At 42.6% G+C, this 19,621-nt stretch overlaps 1 protein-coding gene and 1 long non-coding RNA gene across 11 annotated transcripts in view; one reads left to right on the top strand and one right to left on the bottom strand.

Moving 5' to 3' along the window:
* ABCC5 (ATP binding cassette subfamily C member 5) overlaps positions 1-17,774 on the top strand; it is a 46,506-nt gene extending 28,732 nt beyond the window's left edge. For 6 of the 10 annotated variants that reach the window (XM_086844676.1, XM_086844674.1, XM_086844679.1 and 3 more), the window contains 16 exons: positions 252-455; positions 1,116-1,259; positions 2,973-3,078; positions 3,760-3,944; positions 4,414-4,560; positions 4,894-5,023; positions 5,565-5,718; positions 5,833-5,961; positions 6,294-6,480; positions 7,457-7,546; positions 9,758-9,947; positions 10,669-10,828; positions 11,259-11,337; positions 11,936-12,049; positions 13,095-13,259; positions 13,921-15,449. In XM_086844676.1, the coding sequence (XP_086700802.1) occupies positions 252-455; positions 1,116-1,259; positions 2,973-3,078; positions 3,760-3,944; positions 4,414-4,560; positions 4,894-5,023; positions 5,565-5,718; positions 5,833-5,961; positions 6,294-6,480; positions 7,457-7,546; positions 9,758-9,947; positions 10,669-10,828; positions 11,259-11,337; positions 11,936-12,049; positions 13,095-13,259; positions 13,921-14,022 (2,286 nt within the window). In that variant the 3' untranslated portion in view covers positions 14,023-15,449. Of the gene's footprint in view, positions 1-251; positions 456-1,115; positions 1,260-2,972; positions 3,079-3,759; positions 3,945-4,413; positions 4,561-4,893; positions 5,024-5,564; positions 5,719-5,832; positions 5,962-6,293; positions 6,481-7,456; positions 7,547-9,757; positions 9,948-10,668; positions 10,829-11,258; positions 11,338-11,935; positions 12,050-13,094; positions 13,260-13,920; positions 15,450-16,157; positions 16,583-17,255 lie in introns of those variants that run through there. The other 4 variants (XM_086844670.1, XM_086844669.1, XM_086844673.1 and 1 more) reach the window with 2 other exon arrangements.
* LOC147651331 (uncharacterized) lies at positions 15,434-19,552 on the bottom strand. Its single transcript, XR_015274669.1, has 2 exons — positions 18,614-19,552; positions 15,434-17,930 (listed from the first exon to the last, which is right to left on the bottom strand). It is a non-coding gene; the product is annotated as an uncharacterized LOC147651331 (long non-coding RNA).
* Positions 19,553-19,621: the final 69 nt, after the last annotated feature.

Below are 19,621 nucleotides of genomic sequence, written 5' to 3'. Positions count from 1 at the left end.
TTGTTAATTCATAAAAGGTAAAATAAGCAGAGAAAGTACTGCCAGATTTCAAGCATATTAACCTTGAGTTTGAATGTATAACACATGTCACAAAGTAAACACTTAAACTTGAATATGCATGTGTATTAATATAAGATGTTATGGGGGAGTATTTTTATATAAAAATTAATATTATGGTCTGCTTTATTCTATGGTCTTCTATGTTGCACGGTGCTGAAGAAATAAAATAATGGATGTGTGTCTCTGTGCAGATTGGTGAACGAGGGGCTAACCTGAGTGGGGGACAGCGTCAGAGAATCAGTCTGGCTCGAGCCCTGTATAGTGACAGGGACATTTACATCCTTGATGACCCCCTTAGTGCCTTAGATGCTCATGTTGGAAATCACATTTTTAACAGTGCAATAAGGAAGCACCTGAAGTCAAAGACTGTCCTTTTCATCACGCATCAGCTTCAGGTACTGAATCTCCCATACTTTCTTGGACCTTCTTGAAATGGTTTGTTAATTGGTTGCCTTCATACTGGAAATTTCTGTGCCCTGACCTGTGACAGGACAACCCTGTCTGTCTATAGAATGTCTTGTTTACATTTATAAACTAGGTTTGAAAATATGCACTGAACAAAATTCAATTATTTTATACCAGTGTTGCTTGGTGTCTGATTGGGACTGGTAACACTTGTCTAATGAAAACTTACCAGAGAACTAAATACCTTGTTCAAAAATATTTTTGTTAACTTACTGTAAAGCTATTTCATCGCAGCAGAAAAGTTATATTTGGTGTCAGTCAATCAGAATTGATGTACCTGAGATTTTTTTGCTGTCTTCTGTACATAGAAATATTAGTGCTTAGTCTATCAGTATTTGCAGTGTTAAAGTATCCTGAGTCATGTCTTCCAGAAGAGATTGGTTTTGATAGGACACAAAAACATTTTATTTGTACAGTGTGAGTAATCATGGTGCTCTGGTCTGAGGAGGACCTCTGAAAATCAGCTGTCTGTTATGTGGGAATAGGTGTGCTGTGTACCAGTGTCTACAAGCTGCAGAGAAGCGTTGTGTGGGAGTGTTTGGTTATTGAACATCGTGATAGAGACTTGTTCTTACTGTCACTTTCTCCAGTATCTTGTTGACTGTGATGAAGTGATCTTCATGAAAGAAGGCTGCATTACCGAGCGAGGCAGTCACGAGGAACTGATGAATTTAAATGGGGATTATGCAACTATTTTTAATAGCCTACAGCTGGGAGAAACACCACATATTGAGGTACTTGTTTCTTTTAAAGTGCTCCGAATCTTGACTATTCTGAGGTGAACCAAGTGATGCTGTTGGAAACCTGGAAAATGGCTTCACATGTTTTCATGTGTTGATCTGACCAGTAGATTTCCTGTAGAAGAATCTGTGCTTCATTAGGACTTTGTCACAGTTTGCTTTTAGGGAATGTGTGCTAGAGAGGACTCTGCTAATCAGCTTGTGAGTTAATCATGAAAATACTGTAGTGTCTCCCCTGGTGATGCTCAGAGCAGGAGGTTTGTCTCTTTTATTGTACACTCTACAGTTTAATTTATCTCTGAATTAGCACAGATCTTCAAACTTTGTCTGAAAAAATTACTGGCTTGTTACTACTTTTTCAGTGGAATGTGACTGAGGCACAGCAGATGTGACAACTTATCAAAAATTAGATGGAACAGTATTTTGGAATCATAACTGAAATGTGTGTTTGGGGGAATTTATGAAAAAAAAAGTTTTTGCCTTGACAGTAATTCTGTTATGAAAAAAGTCTGTAAATGCAAACTTGAATATGTGCTCTAGCATTTCAGTTGGTGCAAAAATTGTAAATCTAGAAAATAACATGAGCCATTCAGTACAACAACATCTAAATTTTCAGCAATTTAATTTTTCCTGCCCTTCTGCTTTCTTTCCTGAAGTTAATCTCTGGAATAAGGATCCTTGTGTTTTGTTTTATAATAACTTACTTGTCTAAATTCTGTCTGTATTTCCTCTTAGAAAAGATTAGAAGTAGATGAGCAGTTTAGTTTTTAAGAGATGAGAGGCTCCTTACTCACAAGACATTTAAAGCATTTCTGAGATGGAAGCATTGTAAGAATCTATCAATATATTGAAGCAGCTTGGTGACACATTCTCCTGGGAGATGTTTGTGAAAGAAGCAAAAGGAATATAATGCATTCCTCTGCACATCCTTTGAGGCATGAAGATGATAGTTCTGCCATTTTAAGACTAATATAATGATAGTGAACAAGAGATTCTCCAGTCCTCATGCTTGGCTGACCTTCAGTGTCGCTGTAGACATTAGCTCATGGAAGGGAGCATTAAATTGCATTCCCTATAGGATAAGAATAAATGGATGATCAGTTGGATTCTCTGTGGTTTGATCTTGTGTAAAGTGTGGGAAGGCAGCCCGGAACATGGTGTGTAAGGGGTTTCAGTCCATGTAGGCTGACTCTGAACATGCAGTAACTCCCAGTTATGGGAAGATGGCTGGGTTTAGAACAGTGCTTGTGTGTGCACTTTAGTGTTTGGATATTGGATTTCTGGAAGATGAAGTTAGCCTGACTTTTCATAAGAAAGCTCTCATGAAATTTCTGTAAGTGCTAGAGTGCTTGGGGAAAAAAAGCCTCTTTAAAAAATTGTGAGTTACTTTTACAAGGGATAGGGAAATTACATCTTTCTTGCAATAGTATGGATATCATTCCTCTACCAGGTACGCTCATAATTTCACTGATTGTGGAAATTAACCTTGTACTCTGCCTGTATAGGTTGGTAATAGTTCGGAGTAGTAGAGGAGGAGAGTTTAATCCACCAGAGTTGGCAATCATCTATAATAACTGTGAAGTTAATATCCTCTGTGACTTGAATGCTTTTGTCTTTAAGAGGCAGATTAATAAAAGTTTGTATTTACATATGAAAATGTCAAAGCCAATTGCTCCCAGTATGTTTAGTGTCACTGTTTTCCTGCAGATTAATATCAAGAAGAACACAAACAATTCACTGAAAAGGCCCCAGGATAAAAGTACCAAAACAGGGTCTGTGAAGAAGGAGAAAGTTGTAAAGAAGGAAGAGGAGGGTAACTATGTAATCAAATTTCTGGCTGTCATTATTTTGTACTTCAATAAGCTCAAAACATTATATACTTCAAAGTATATTGTTAATGTACCTCTCAGGTTTTGGAAGCTGTCTCAATCCTAATCACTTAATGTGGTTGATAGGATACAGGCAGTGGGCAAAGAACATTCATTAATTCATTAAATATAGACACCTGTACAATGTTTTTAAGTTCAATCAGGCTCCTGTTGGTCAGATGCCATCAGCACAAAGGAGCTGGTACTGCCTTGTCTCCCACACCACCTCTCCCTCCTGTCCCGGGAGGGCAATGTATACACTTGGCACTGGGCAAGACATGGCATTTATGGATGAAGGGAAGTGCTGACCTCTGCAGTTCTGTTTCATGTTACCTTTGAACTTCATGGTTTAAAAAGCAATAGTGAGGCTGATCCTAGCCTAACATTTAAGTTTGTGCTGATAAGGCTTTTTCAGTTGTATCAGGACTTAAATGATTCTGCAGGAGAAATGTGACTTTTTGAAAAACTGTTTGAACTACTGAGTTCTAAGCATGAAGTAAGGTGTGTGTTTCTGAAAGTACTCTGCACAGTTTGAAAGACTAATTTTGTGTGTTCACAAATTTATAGGAGTTTAATGGAAGAGCTTTCTTTTCTTTACTCCCGTTTAATACTCTGTTCTTTCACAGGTCAGTTGGTCCAGTTGGAGGAGAAAGGCAAAGGCTCTGTTCCCTGGTCTGTTTATGGTGTCTACATTCAGGCAGCTGGAGGCCCCTTTGCATTCCTCATCATCATGGCACTGTTTGTGCTGAATGTGGGCAGCACAGCTTTTAGCAACTGGTGGCTGAGTTTCTGGATCAAGCAAGGCAGTGGAGTAAGTTAAATAGTTTTTCTACTCTTGTGTCTAGTGGGCTGGGGGTTTGCTCTGCTAGACAAATCCTAAGCAGTCTTGTGAGACCAAATGGTGCTTCCTAATTTAAGTAAGTTGTTAGGCTCTCCAGGAGGTGGTCTCACTAGGGAGTTTGTCTCCAAAAATAAGAGAGATTCAGTAATAGGAAAGATAATAATGTGTATGGTTTAATGCTGCTCTCTTGTTCCATTTCTTGATTAGTCTAAGAAAAGGAAGTGAAACTATGAAAGGGGCCAACGAGCTAATTTTAGTGTTGTTTTTTGTTTAAATGTGATTATTATACCTAACAGGATAATTTTTGTTAAAATATGGCTTGAGTTCAAATGACATATCAAATATAATGAGAATGAAGGCAGTTGAATTCTACCTCATGTAATGCATACATGCTTCATTCTTGTCTTAACCAACCTCTGAAACCTTGAATTTTCTGCAGAACACCTCTGTGACTTTGGGAAATGAGACTGTCATAAGCAACAGCATGAAAGATAACCCTCATATGCATTACTATGCTGGCATCTATGCACTGTCTATGGCAGTTATGTTGATTCTGAAAGCTGTTCGTGGTGTGGTCTTTGTAAAGGTATGTGCCAGTGCTGGCGTTTGTCTCTCCCTCCTCCTACTTCTGCACATTGTTTTCACTGTGGTTCTTTTGGATATCTCCCAAGAGAAACTTTTGAACCAGAGTCAATCATGTTATGTAATGTTTCCATAGCTAGCTCTTGAGGCTGCACTATGTTTCTGCTAAACTTCTGCCCAAATAATAGCTTCCTCCATTGGTTGGAAGCACAGAATGCAGTAAAAAAATCTCTTATGGCTGGAGAGAGAAATGAAGTAGAATATTTGGGTGCCAGAGGAGAAGCAGTGGCAAGAATATAACTGCTTTATAACACTGCAATGTTTTCTGCATTATCAGGGAACTCTCAGAGCATCCTCAAGGCTCCATGACGAGCTCTTCCGACGGATTCTGCGTAGTCCCATGAAGTTCTTTGACACTACACCCACTGGGAGGATCCTCAACAGGTTTTCCAAAGACATGGATGAAGGTATCTCTCACTGTGTGCCCTGTAAAGCCCATATTCAGACCTCCCAGTGAACTCCTGAGTACTCTCCAGTTTGTTGCTGTTGGGGTGATTGTACCCTATGTCTGTTGCCAAAAGTGCACTTGAAAAAACAAAGGAATTGGGATATACCTGGGTTATGATTCTAGAAGGCAGATGGTAGCTCAGGTCTGATCATTCACTTATGAAGGAGGAAATGTGCTGCTACTGTTGTACCTCCAGGCTGCACATGGACTCTCAGCAGTTAATGCAGGAGCAACTTAAAGCATTAGAGTGAAGCTGATGTGCAGCAGAGGTGGTAATCAGGTCAGGGTTCCATCAGTGCTATTTCTGCAAATGGGAGTAATTAGATGGCCAGGAACTCAGAAGGTAAAAACATCCCAATGAAAATGTACATTTTTAATTTGAATAAAGTAAGAGAAATCACTGTCTTTGTTACTAATGTACAGCTGTACTGAGTTGATTTCTATAGGGTGTTTTGGTTTTCTGTACTCAAGATCTTCCTCTTTTTCTTCCATTTCACCAGTTGACGTTCGTTTGCCATTCCAAGCAGAAATGTTCATCCAGAACGTCATCCTTGTGTTCTTCTGTGTGGGGGTGATTTCGGGGGTGTTCCCCTGGTTCCTGGTGGCAGTGGGGCCCCTCATTGTCCTGTTCACAGTTCTGCATGTTGTATCTAGGTAAGTGCACCAGCTGCTTTGAGTAAAAGTAGAGATACTTTCACCTTCAAGTACAGCATAGTGGTTGGCATATGGTGGTTCTGCATGAAACTCAAAGTGCTTCTTTCCTTGCAGAGTCTTTATTCGAGAGCTCAAGCGTTTGGACAACATCACACAGTCTCCATTCTTGTCTCACATTACATCTAGCATCCAGGGTCTTTCCACAATCCATGCCTACCACAAAGGACAGGAATTTCTGCACAGGTCAGTCTAGATACCTATCTGGGAATGGTGGAGCACAAAGCTGAATGCAGCAGCTTCTGGGATTCAGAAGGATTTATTACTGGGTTCTATGACTGAAAGTTGCTTTTCTGGGAAAAACAATTGGGAGAACAGAAGGAAGGGTAAGGGAAAACTGGGAAGATCATTAGTGAGGGAAGTTTTCAAACCCTGCCATCATGTTTTGGTTTGAAACTTGGTCAGTGGTGAGTCTTCCCACCCTGAATTCTGATACTGAAACAGGGGTCTAAGTAGGTCTGATGTTTGTAGAACATCAGGCTCATGGTGTCTACTAACCTTTGCTGTGTTTGTTTCAGGTACCAGGAGCTGCTGGACGACAACCAGGCCCCGTTTTACCTGTTCAGCTGTGCAATGCGCTGGCTGGCTGTGCGCCTGGACATTATCAGCATTGCTCTGATCACAACCACTGGCCTTATGATTGTCCTGATGCATGGCCAGATCCCTCCTGCCTATGCTGGGCTGGCTATCTCATACGCTGTGCAGGTGAGTGTGACCACATACTGTAATACTTAATTTCTCTTTTCATGTAGATGATATTTTTTTTATGTAGATGATATTTATGATACTGCTAATACCATAATTTTGAGCAAACAGCATCCAGCGCTGGTTCAGAGGAATTGCAGGGCTCTGAGCGCTCGTCTTTGGCTGCTGTTTGGCCTCTTCTGCCTCCTTGTGGCGCCGAGGTGAAATTAAAGCGCTTAGACACCTCATACTTAAAGCCATTGCTCTTGGGAAACGTTTCTAAAGCTGCCGGTTTCTCAAGGGATTCATGAGATACGGTGATTTTAAAATGAACTGTTTAATTAACTTGCTTTGAACACTTTAGTTGTATGATGCCCAATGTCAAGAGTATCAAATATCATAGAATTCTTTAGGTTGGAAAACACCAGTAAGGTCATTGAGTCCAGGTATTACCTCAGCAATGCCAAACCCACCACTAAACCATGTCCCCAAGTGCCACATCTACACGACTTTTTTAATACCTCCAGGGATGGCGAATCCACCACTCCCCTGGGCAGCCTGTTTCACTGCTTGGCAAGAAGTGTTCCTAACATCCAATCTAAACTTCCTCTGGCACAACTTGAAGTTGTTTCCTCTTGTCCTATTGCTTGTTAAGTGGGAGAAGAGAACAAACCCCAACTGGCTACATCCTTCTTTCAGGGAGTTGTAGAGAGTGATAAGATTCCCCTGAGTCTCCTCTTGTCCTGGCTGAGTTCCCCCACCTCCCTCAGCTGCTACTCACAGGACTCCAGACCCTTCCTCAGCTCTGTTGCCCTTCCCTGGACATGCTCCAGCACCTCAATATCTCTGTTGTAGTGAGGGGCCCAAAACTAAATACAGGGTTTGAGGTGTGATCTCACCAGTCCTGAGTAGAGTCACTGTCCTGATCTTGCTGGCCACATTAATCTCTTAATTCAATAACCAGTCACTGCTCTAAAATTTTTTTTCACCCCTTCAGTTAACAGGGTTATTCCAGTTTACAGTCAGACTGGCTTCAGAGACAGAAGCTCGTTTCACCTCAGTGGAGAGGATTGATCACTATATCAAGGTAGGACTGTAATGCATTCAACTGCCTGTTGTGAAATTTTGTGTTGCTTGTTATGTTGCTGGCCTCAGCCATAATCTGCCTTTGTACAGAATATATATTCCTGATCTTGGAAAGGCACTAAAGCCTGTGCTGTAATACTGCAGAGTGAGTTTGTTTTGTGAAGTACATGTATCAGCATGAGGGGGCTGAATGGCCCCAGAGCTGGTAGATAATTAAACCTATAGAGGCATTGCTGGGTTTGGGTAAGGCTATTGGAAGTTTGCTGACACAGTAAAGAATGGAGAGTGTGAAAGGGGTAACTTGGGGATTCAACACATTATTTTACAGCAGAAGGATGGTGTTCTGGCATCCTTCATTTCAAACCTAATGGAATTCCTTCATTTAAGCACAGATAACTGTTACTTTATCTACAAGTAATTCCACTTCATCCTATTAAGCGTGCTTTTCCACAGCTGCCTTACGTAACATACTTCTATATGCTTGAAAAGTCAAGGGAATGCTCTTACTGTAAACATGAGAAATGTGCTCAGCTGAACATGATAAATGTGCCAGGCTAAATGCTTAGCAAGCTACTCTGATTATCTGTAGCCCTTTCTTTGTAACTGGGATTTGTGTGTGCAGAGCTGGGCATAGGTCAATGGGGAAAGTGTAGCCAGGAGAAAGCCTCCTACTGGGTCTGCTGTGTGAAGTGAAAGGCTTTTCCATTTAATGTTCCCTGTGAACCTCAGAGGAAGCTAGATATATGTATTTGGTAAATCTGGGCTATTTAGTAGTTGATCTTTGTAGCTTTTTTTAAAGCCTGTGGATTTAATCCATGGGCTGAAAAACAGAAGAAAAAAAAAACCCCAAACCTCTCCCCTCCCCCAGCTAAATAAATCCTCTGGAGGCATCTAAGTAGAAAATTTCTGCATATGGAGGACTTGGTGACCACACAAGTTGACAACTGTGCCAAATATTGTATCTCTCACTGGGCTGAGATGGGTTTATCACAGTTAAGCCCTTAGTGGGAAAACCTACAGTTGTAGGCTGTTGTTTGGGCCTTTTTGAAAGATATATGTCTCATTCTATATCACTATTAAGCAATATTATCTCTAGACAGCCATTTATGAAACTGTAGAACTAGTTTGAAGCTGAAGTGAGGGTGGGTGGCCAGTGAAACACCATTCAGGTCCTGTGTTTTACCAGGGCCCAGGCTTGGCTTTTTTCAGTGGGGGCTCAAGGTTTTGAGTACCAAGCTCAAAGAATTGGAGCACTGTCATAGCAGAGGGCTGTTTTTTTCTCTCAAACCCCTGGTGTACAATTAATCTGCCTCTAACTAGATGTTGCAGATGTCCACAACTGAAATCCTTGTGGAATCTCTCAATGGTCAATGTAGGAAATGAGTGTCTCTAGAGGGTGATTTATTACCTGTTCCAAGTATTTACATTAGAATGAGAAAAATAGCACTCCAGAAATGCTGTTTTATAGCATTTGTAGAGATCTCCCTTTGCAGAGACTATAAAGGAGCTGTCATGGTCTTGTTCAGTTACATGAGGTGAATCCCATGACAAGATTGCTGCCATTCTTTGAGGGTGCTTGTGCCAAATATGGGAAAGTGACCTTGACTTCACTCTAAACATTCTATAAAGCCTTGTTTGGCTTTCAGAGGTTCTGCTTTTCTGTTTAATCTGTGAACTGCCCAACAAGGGGCAGAGTGAAATAGCAAAAGTGAGCAGGCTGGAAGAGACTTGGTGGTTCAGTAGGACAGGGGAACATGAGGAGGAGAAGGAAAAGGATGGTATTTACTATGTTACTTGGACAATCTCTTCTGTGTCAAAACCAACAGTAGTGACCCTGGCATGGCATAGCAAATGAGGCATAGAAATGCAGCAGTTTTTGCATCCAGTCTTTGGGAGTGCCATGAAACTCAATAGGATTGTGCTAATAAATAATAGGCCTAAAATACATTTTGAATCGCATTGAAGAAAACTACTCTTGTATAGAAGGACTGATGTCATTACTGAGGCAACAGGAGGGGAATTAACAGTGTGGTCAGTGTAATACAGCAAACTTCTGGAACACTGGGCCCACATCCAGGCAAACAGCTCATCATGAAACTGACATAAATTATCTGGGCTGAGTCTGCAGGGAAGACTGCTGAAAGCTGCAGCTGATAATTTTCCTTTGGTGCTTTGTTTTCTGGAAACTGAACTTTTGTATTTTTGTTAAAAGACACTTTCTCTAGAAGCTCCTGCTCGAATTAAGAATAAAACTCCTCCTCTGGACTGGCCACAGGAAGGTGAAGTTGTTTTTGAAAATGCAGAGATGCGGTATCGAGAGAACCTCCCTCTAGTACTTAAAAAAGTGTCCTTTACCATCAAACCGAAGGAAAAGATTGGCATTGTGGGGAGGACAGGCTCAGGTAAGGAAAAACACTAAGCAGAGTTAAATTATTACTTCCATAGAATAGATTGGGGCAGTCATATTGGTTCTTGTCTGTGTTTGAGTAAGTTGATGGCACAGGAGGGGTTGAGCACTCTGTCAGTGGAGGTTTCCATTCATGTCTGTACATAAGCAAGATCCCTGTAAAGAGCAGTGAAAACAAGTTTCCATTTAAAGCAGAGGGATAATATCCTGCTATGCTTGAACCAGTATGCTGATCATATTTAACTCCCCAAACCACTGACCAGCACAAATTGGTGCCTACAATGTGCTCATTGCAGCTTGTCTGACTCTCTTGAAAGATTCTGTACTGATGCTGCAGCCAGGTTTGGCTCTGAGCCATCTCAGAATTCTGTAATTTGAGGAATCCAAACCCCTGTTTCTGAGACTTAAAGCAATCTCAGAATGAGTTTCTAAATAAGTGATTTATTGTTGTATTGGGGTTTTGTGTCAGGGTTTTGGCAGTGGGGTTGGGGCAGCACTCCAGGGAGGGCTGCTTTGAGGAGAAATTAGGAGCTGCCCCCCACAGTTGCTCAGAAGTTTAAATGCTGAACTTCAGAACTTAGCAGAGCATTGCTTGCCAGAATTTTTTGGTATTTAAAAACTTCTTAGATGTGGACAGATTTTAAAATGATTTCTCATCTGAAAGCTGTTATGATTCTGTAGAAACACCAGTCTTCTTTTTCCTGTCTCATTTTTAGGGAAATCTTCCCTTGGAATGGCACTCTTTCGTCTTGTTGAACTGTCTGGAGGCTGCATTAAAATTGATGGAGTGAAAATAAATGATATTGGCTTGGCAGATCTTCGGAGCAAACTCTCCATAATCCCTCAGGAACCTGTGCTTTTCAGTGGCACTGTGAGGTTAGTGAGAGCATAAGAAGGCAAGAACGGACTGAGCAATCTTCCAGCTTATACCTGAAATGCAATAGGTGCCCAGTGAGGTGGTAGCTCTCAGGCATCCTAGCTTCTGTTCTGGTTTTGAAACAAAAAAAACCCAAAACACAGATGAATGATTTTAGCTGGCCTTGTGCAGCACTGGGTTTGATCATCCTGTATGTAAGCCTTGCTTCCCTTTAGATGTGGTTGAAGTTTCAGTATCTTTGTCTTCCATCTCTACTCTTGTTTTATGGCTCTTCTAACCTCAGTGTGCTGGGAACATCTGATTTCCTTGGCAAGGAAGCTGTTAGTGGAAAGCCAGATGGGAATCACCTGTATGGATGAATTAGCACACTGCTGGTTTTCCATTCATTGCTGAATTAAAATTCTGCTTGTTTTTTGCTTCTCCTTCCAGATCTAACTTGGATCCTTTCAATCAGTACAGTGAGGAACAAATCTGGGCTGCTTTGGAAAGGACTCACATGAAGGAGTGTGTAAGTATTATGTGCCCTGGGAGATGCATGTTTGCATGTGACTTCCAAAGCAACATAATCTGTTAGAAGCTACTTTAGAGGTCTTTATCTAAGCTTTTTCTCTGCATTTTCCCTCTTGTTCTCTATGCTTTATTTGACCTTTTTTTTTTTTTTTTTCCAATGATTTTATCAGACTGATATTTTTGGTATTTTAGGAACATGCCATATTCTGTGGGGTTTTTTTTGTATATAGCATAGCAGTTCTTCATCACAGGAATTCTTAGGGTGTTAAAACATTTCAGGTGATATTTTTCTGTATGTGCCTTCGATATGCATTCTGCATTTCTGTTTGTGACTATACATGTCACATATGCAAATTTGTGCTGAACTTAAAACCTTTTCAAGGCCCTCTGCAGCAAGTCTTGCTGCCATGGCATTTCCAATTCTTTTTCTTTTAAGTCAGGTGGCAAGTATGGCTATGGAACATTGGCTGCAGGAATCCCTACAGGGACTAGGTTCACTCTCTCCTCCTGATGACAAAGACTGTCAGGAGATGTGTTTGTGTTTATATGATTTTGTGCAGTGGTCTTAAGATTTTTGCCTCTTCTTTCCCACACAGGTTGCACAGCTGCCTATGAAACTTGATTCAGAAGTGATGGAAAATGGGGAGAACTTTTCTGTTGGAGAGAGACAGTTACTGTGCATAGCTAGAGCTCTGCTGCGTCGCTGCAAGGTAAGCACAGCAGGGAGGGAAATAGCTGGAGATACCAAGAGTATAGGATTGAACAAGCCTTTTTTGTGCTGGATTCTTTGTCAGAGGAATCACACCAATGATTATTGCAACCCAGACAGAGGTGTAAGGTTAAAACAACCAGGAAGGTGTCTGTAGCCAGCTCCTGTAATTTCCTGCTATTGAAAAGGCATTGCTTGCAAGTGCTAACAATAGTGTGTCAGACTGGCCTAATCATATATTCAGTGTCCTGTTTCTGGGGAGCATCAGATTCTTCCCTTCTTCCACCTTTTTGTGAATATGAGCCAAGTGTTTTCCTTCTACATGGTGCTCCACTAAAATGTGGGCTCCAAGTGGAATTTGGAACCATGCTATGCTAGCCAAGTGAAAGATTTTGCAGGAATGGAAAACAAACAATTATAGTAAGAAAGGATTTTTGGATTAAGATTGACGAGAATTCTGGTTTTAACAACCTTTTTTTCCGAAATGTGACATATCATAATATTTTAAAGTTCACTTTGCATGTTTTTGAAATTAGACTGCTCAGCAGAAGTTACTGCTGTCTCTGCAGTACCTGCACAAAGCATGTCCAATTCAGCTTTGACAGGAAATCACTCCAAATCAGTTAGGTCTGAGGGGAAGAGATTTCTTATCCAGCATAAGAAAGCCATTAAGCCTGGTCAGTATTGACTTGTTCCAGGAGGAATGTCACCACCAGGGATATGTCAAATGAGTTTACTGGTAAAATTTATATTTGACATTCACCTATTGAATATAAAATTGAAGGTAGTAGAAACTTGAGGCCCAGGTCAAAACCTGCATGTAGCTGTGACCATAAAATGTAAATGTCATCCATAGGCTTTGTTGAAAGCAATTACATAAAGAAAACTGAAAGGATACTTGTAAAACCTGTGTGCCCAGAACTCTGTAAGGATTGCCAGTTGTGACAATTCTTGGAAGTGGCCATTCTGCCTACTTTATGTATTTCTATATTCAGGGAGGGAAGGTGTGACCATGAGTAAAAGCCAGGATTCTGTGCTGTTTTCAGATATTGATCCTGGATGAAGCAACAGCTGCTATGGACACGGAGACTGACTTACTGATCCAGGAGACCATCAGAGAGGCGTTTGCAGACTGCACTATGTTAACGATTGCTCATCGCCTGCACACGGTCCTGGGCTGTGATCGGATCATGGTGCTAACACAGGGACAGGTGAGCAGGGAGGTGTCTCTGCCTCTTGTCTGGTGATGCCATGTGTGCAGACTGAACTGGGGGAACAGCTGCACTACAGGCTAGAAGATCCTGATTCATATCCTTGGTAATTATACTCAGTTGCTGTCTGTGGCAGGATCAATGACAAAGATTTTTTTTCACACCAAGAAAGTACCATAGAATAACAGTCTGTCTTTAAAAATCTTTTTGAGACTTCTTTGTAGGTTAATTCTAAGATGGGTAATAGCATAAACATCTCTGCTGGGGCTCTGTGGCAGTTTCCCATTACTTTCATAAAGCTCTGTGCCATCAAGGACACCTATGACAGATACTTTACCTATTTTTCAGGCTTCCATTTGGGAGCCATAAACAGTTAAATGCAAGAACACTGGGCAAGGTTCTTAAAGGTAGAGAAGGCAAAAGCTGATAGCATCTGCCTCTGCCAGAACCAGAGGTTGCTTCCTGTTGGGCTAGTTCCAGTTTATGAGCCAGTTTGAAGCATTCCAGGTTCAATATCCATAAATGCTATTTTCACTGCCTGGTGTCTCATCTAAAGATGACTGCTGTGTTTTCTATTCTTTACCATCACAAGTCCAAGGGGTGGGAGTCAATTCTCTGCTGAATTTTATTGACATATTTTACTTGCCTTGTTTGATTTCAGGTAGTGGAATTCGACACCCCGACTGCCCTTCTGGCCAACGAGAACTCGCGCTTCTATGCTATGTTTGCTGCTGCAGAGAACAAGGTTGCTGTCAAGGGCTGAAATTCAGGGCAAAGTCACTTTAATTTTGGAGAGCTACGCTCCCTGCCTGTGGCAGGCCAGCTCTTCCTCCTCCTCGCAGATTATTGCCTTTTCATCTTTTAATTTTTAGCACAATGTGTCAAGTCAGAGAGTTTTTAAAACCATGTCAGAAGAACTCTTCATGTTTTTATTATTGTATTTATTCCATATTACTAATTTTTTGTTATTAAATGCACTCTACAAATGGCTCAGGGAGCCATAGTTATAAATGTATCAGAGGCCTATAATGAAGCTTTATACATGTAGCTATATCTATACATAATTCTGTATATAGCCTATATTTACAGTGGAAATGTAAGCTGTTTATTTTATATTAAAATAAGCACTGTATTAATAACAGTGCATATTCTTTTCTATCATTTTTGTACAGTTTATGGTACCAGAGATCTGGCTTTATTGGACTGTATCAGACAACATTTTGTCTTTTACAGTTCATCTTTTCCTAGTGCCGGATTTTCTGCGTGTCTGAGTGGAAGTGAAGCTTTGCAATAGTGTCCTTTATTGTCACATCTTTGTCTAGCGCAGCAGAGAAGAGCTCTGTGGTGTAACTATTGCATTGTAATTTATCAAAGCTATTTGGGGCATTGCTGATGTTCACCACGGCAGGGGCTGCTGCTTCCCATGATGCTTTTCCAAAGCAGGGTTTTTAGTGATCCGAGTGGAAAAACCACTCCTGGGTCACATTAAGGCCTTGTATTTTCTCAGTGTCCTGACACAGTATTTCTTACTGTATCAGCAGAGTTTATTTTAATGCAAGCAAGCCCAAGCTCTTCCTGCTTTGCTGATCTAACACAACCAAAATCTTACTGTTTGTGGAATGATCTGTAACAAATTAATCATAAGGTTCAAATCATACCCTGTATGCTGGCAGGAAAGCCTTTTCAGAATTGCTTCAGCTGACTGACTCTTTACCTTGAAGCTGCTAACACTCCTCAGAGATTTAGGTTGGCTTTCACTGGCATGGGTACCACTAACTCTTTGTTCTGCTCACTTATACTAAGATTAATCAACATCGATATTTCCTGTTTCTTTCTTGCACACTTGTTAAGGAAGCAGTCCTCGACCCCACGTCTTCTGGAACCTTAAAGGGGTTCCTGTTGATCAGGATGTAACACTGGTGTAGGACATGGTTTTCTTACTGTAAATGACCTACCTCAGGTTACTGGGTCCTGCGTAGTGCGTTGCCATGATCACTGTACACCATCCCTGTTTTTTGGGACCTGTGGCCCGGGGGGACACAGTCGCTCCTGTGATAACCGTGACTTATTGAATGGTCAGCGTTGCATGTCTTTGTCAACTTGGACATTTTGTAGCCTTAGCATGTTTGCAAAATGTCTCATTGAGGCAGAAATCTGAAAAGTAAATAAAACTATTTTGGGTTTTGTAAATTTTATTGGTGTAAGTGGTTTGTTTTGGGCACATAAAGAACTTTGCACCTTTTTGAGCCTTTAGGAACAAGTTTCCAGGATTTTTTTTTTTCCTCTTCTTATGCACCTCAGTCTGATCTTTCATTCTTCAGAGTAAAGGTGTTTCTTTAAAAAAGAAGTGTACACTTTAAAAGTGTAGTGAGTGATTTTTGTGCCCTCCAGCATGGGGGTAGCTTGCAATACATGTATGTTGAGTAATACAGGGAGTAATAATTTATAGTCCAAGTATTCAAGCCAAGTTGAAGGGCTGAGGTCAGGTGGAAGACCTTCCTAGGCTCAGATTTTCCATTTTCTTTACCTGAAAGCACTACTGTTTATAGAGGGACATGACTGCAAAGTCACAGAAGCAATTCTACCTAGTAGTACCACAGGCAGATTGTGGTATTAACAGAGCTTGCACTGTAACTTGAAGTAGAATAAAAAGCATTGTTGTGATTGTTCTTAACTCTTGTCCAAAACAAGAATTAAGGGGCACAGACTTTACCCTGCTCCCAGGCTTGGAGTTTACCCCACGGACTTTCAATACTTCCTTTGAAGGAAATGAGCTAATGTACCTGGTTCTGCATGCTGCAGGGTCAGTGTGTGGCTTCACTTCGCAGCTAAGGCTGAGCTAACAGCAGTCTGGGAAAAAGGGGAGCCATCCTGATCTTATCCTCCTTCTTCTTCCAGGCTGGGACTTCCTCTTCCCTTCCCGATGCCAGCAGTGGCTCTTGTGTGGTCCAGTTCAGAAAGCTAACTTGCAGAAAGCAGGAATGCTGTACAAAGGAGGAGACAGGAAGGCACCACCCACAGGAAGGGAGGTGAAGTGAGGCTGCTCTTTTCAGTAGGTTCTGGCTGTAACAGTAGCATAGGTGTGAGGGGGAACGGCTCAGCATTCACTGCCCCAAACTGCTGCTTCCCAGTTACACTCTCCTAAAGAGCTGATTCCTTACTGCAGCTTTGGTCACCTGAAACAGCTCAGCAAGGTGTTAAGGGTCTGTGATGGAGCAGGTGAACAGTCATCTGTGAACAGCAGGGATTATCTCAACCATTTGTTAAACCTTGGCTGCAGCACTGTTACTTTGGAATTAAAGACGGAGACTGACAGAAGGAAATGTTCTTTCTGTTGTGATCACTTATGTGCTTCATTTGGCACTTGTCTCACAGGTGTACTGAAGTATTGCTGCTCACAGGGGTAGCTGTAATTTTTTTACTGGCTTTCATCCTGAACCACAGGAGCAAGCAGAGGCCTGACCAAAGGCCCTGTCACTGAAGGGGAAGGAAAGAACATTAATATTTATAAAGGGGACTGAAATATCTTTATCTTCGGAGCATTCTGAAAGAGGTTGATAATGATGATTGGAATGTTCAGGAGTTGGATTCTGCTTTAGAATTTATAGTGTGATATCCAGAGAAGACTTCATCCTATGAGGAATAGAATAAGACACTAGGATTGGGATAGAGACTTTCCTTAAAGAGATCCTACCCAAAATAGCATGGGAGATAGCACATGCTTCTGTTCTAGTTTAATATCAGCTGGCAACTAAGCTCCACACAGTCCTGTGGGATGGGGGGAGAACTGAAAGGGTAGAAGCTAGAAAACTTGAGAGTTGAGACCAAGACAGTTGAATAGGGAAAGCAGGAAACCACACAAGCGAAGCAAAACAAGGTATTCATTTCCCATTGCCCATGGGCAGCTATCTCCATGAAAGCAGAGCTCCATTGTGTGTAATGGTGATTTGGGAAGACAAACACCATCATTCTGAATGTTCCCTCCTTCCTCTCCAGCTTTTATAATGCCATATGGTCTGGAATATCTCTGTGGTCAGCTGTCTCTGCTGTGTCTACTCCCATCTCCTTGAGCACACTCAGCCTCCCTGCTGGTCAGGTGGGGAGCAGAAATGTCCTTGGCTCTGTGCAAGCCCTGCTCAGCAACAGCTATAAAACATCTCTGAATTATCAACGCTGTTGTTAGTACCAACCCCAAACACAGCTTGATACCAGCTACTGTGAAGAAAATTCACTCTATCCCAGCCAAAACCAGCACATTTTACAGCAAAGGCTGTGGCCCAAGACCAGCAGGTGTGCAAGATGAGAGACATTTGCCTGGGATAACTGGTTACTGTATTGTTCTCTGGAATTTCCATTACGTCAGTTTTGCTTATTCTGTCCAAACACAGTGAGTGCAGCTGATCCTGATTCATTATCAAAAGCTTAGAGCCTCTTCAAGAGAATGTGTTTCTGCTCATCTCATCTGTCTGATGAGTGGACACACTACACTTGCTTGGGACTTCAACCAAAGCACAGGTAGGATTCTTCTAAAATTACTCTGCAATTAACATGCAGTTAGATGGGTGTAATCAGAGTCTAAAGTTGTCCTGGCTGATGACATTTCACCTTCTCTGTGGTGAAGGTGTGCAGGGTCAGATCCTGGGGTTGCTGGGGCTGTGCTTTGCCCATCACCTGTAGATGAAAGCCGGGTCAAACAGGCTTAGTGCATCACTGGAAACAAAACTGGAGGAAGCTGCATTTTTTCAATCGGCAACTGGTGTGAGTGAGAGGAGGTATCAGAAGGATAAAAGCAAGACATTTGACTTATTAAAAGAAGACATGGACAGCAAAAAAGGCAGGACAAAATGTTCTTCTTAGTTACAAGGGGGTTTATTGCAAAGGCAAAATTTATTTTTGAAGGTGGTTCAAAAGAACACTGAGAAAGTGTGGAGCGCTGTACGCAGCAACCAAAGAGCCTGAGTGCTATCTCGTTAATTTTTACTGCAACAGTAGCATGTGTTTTACTATATATAAGTGATTACACAAAGGTTTTCTTTAGCTTCAGGTCGGTGGAGGGTGATACTGTGATTTGATTAACCCTTGGTTGAGCGTGTAACCGCAGCCACAATTTGCTGAGGCCACAATTTTTGCCTCTGGTGTGACGATACAGTGGAAACTGAGCTGGAATTTGGTGCAGATGCTGCAGTTGTTAGTGTAAGGTTTGGGAGGCTTTTAGAATGTACCACTATGGATTCATTAAACCCACAACCATGTGAGAAATGTTCCTGTCTTGTCCAAAATATGCGCCTTGGAGCCTCATCAGGCAGTGAGGTAGGCAAAGCATAACAGTGAAAATTAGAGTGAAAATAACTTACAGAAGTGTCATTACATGGGGCAGAGACCGTGCTTCTCTTTGCCTGGGGGGAGTGCAAATCACAGTTACTTGTGCACATCATCTTCCTTCCAGCTTGCTGACTCCTGCTGTTGCCATGCAGAGAAACAAGTGCTTGTACAAAGCTGATAATTTTGTGGTTTCTGTCCTTTCCAACTTAGGAAGATAGCAGTAGAGGGTGTGTGATTGATTGCCTCGACTTCTGGGGAAAAGTACATTATGTATGAGCTGTGCTCTGGGACCAGTTTACAGTGAGAGCTGGAGGCAGGAAACTACAGGCAGCCCAGCTGGGAGAGAAGGGATTAAAAAACCGGGTGTGTATGGGGTCCAGGGCGAAGGGAGGCTGTGTAGGGTTAGCTGTGAGCTCCATGTGGGTGTGTGACCAGGAGGAGTGAGGAAGCCAAACTATGTACCGGTGGGATGAGGGTGCAAGAATCAGCGCTGCTGGAAGCCGTGGGGTGGAGGGTTTGGGGCTGCTTGTCGTGGAGCTGGGGCGGGGGACGGTGAAAGTGAGACAGACATTCAGGCGGTGCGCTAGGAACAGCGCTGGCTGTGAGGGGACACGAGCGACCCGAGCGGGACATTGTGGCCATGCCAATGGCCGTCCCCAGAGCAGGAGAGGTGGGATCGGTGTGTCCGGACCAGGCACCGGGGCTGGCCTATGGGGAGAGGAGGGAAACTCTGCGTGGGCCGGTAAAAGCTGCCTTGTGAAAGGGGCACGGCCGGACGGAGCCGCCGGCGCTCAGAGCGGCACGCGCGGACACCCACGCCCGTGAGTGAGGGAATGAACGAACGGACGAGCAAAATGCACGAGTGAACGCTGCTGTCCCCCGAGCGCTGCCGGTGTCCGGGGCCGTCCCGGTGCCCGCCTTGTCCCCGGCCCGGGCTGAGGCGCCGGGGGCGGGGCGGGTGCGCGCGCAGCGGGCGGGGCGGGGCGGGGCCGCCCTCGAGCGCCCCCCGGCGCCCCCGCGGCGCCCCCCGGCGGCCGCGC

Source organism: Cyanistes caeruleus, chromosome 10 (genome assembly GCF_971803275.1).
Source record: "Cyanistes caeruleus chromosome 10, bCyaCae1.hap1.1, whole genome shotgun sequence".
In the NCBI taxonomy this organism is placed as follows: Eukaryota; Metazoa; Chordata; class Aves; order Passeriformes; family Paridae; genus Cyanistes; species Cyanistes caeruleus.
Note: the sequence above shows the minus strand (reverse complement) of the source record. Positions and strands in the feature narration are given on the sequence as shown.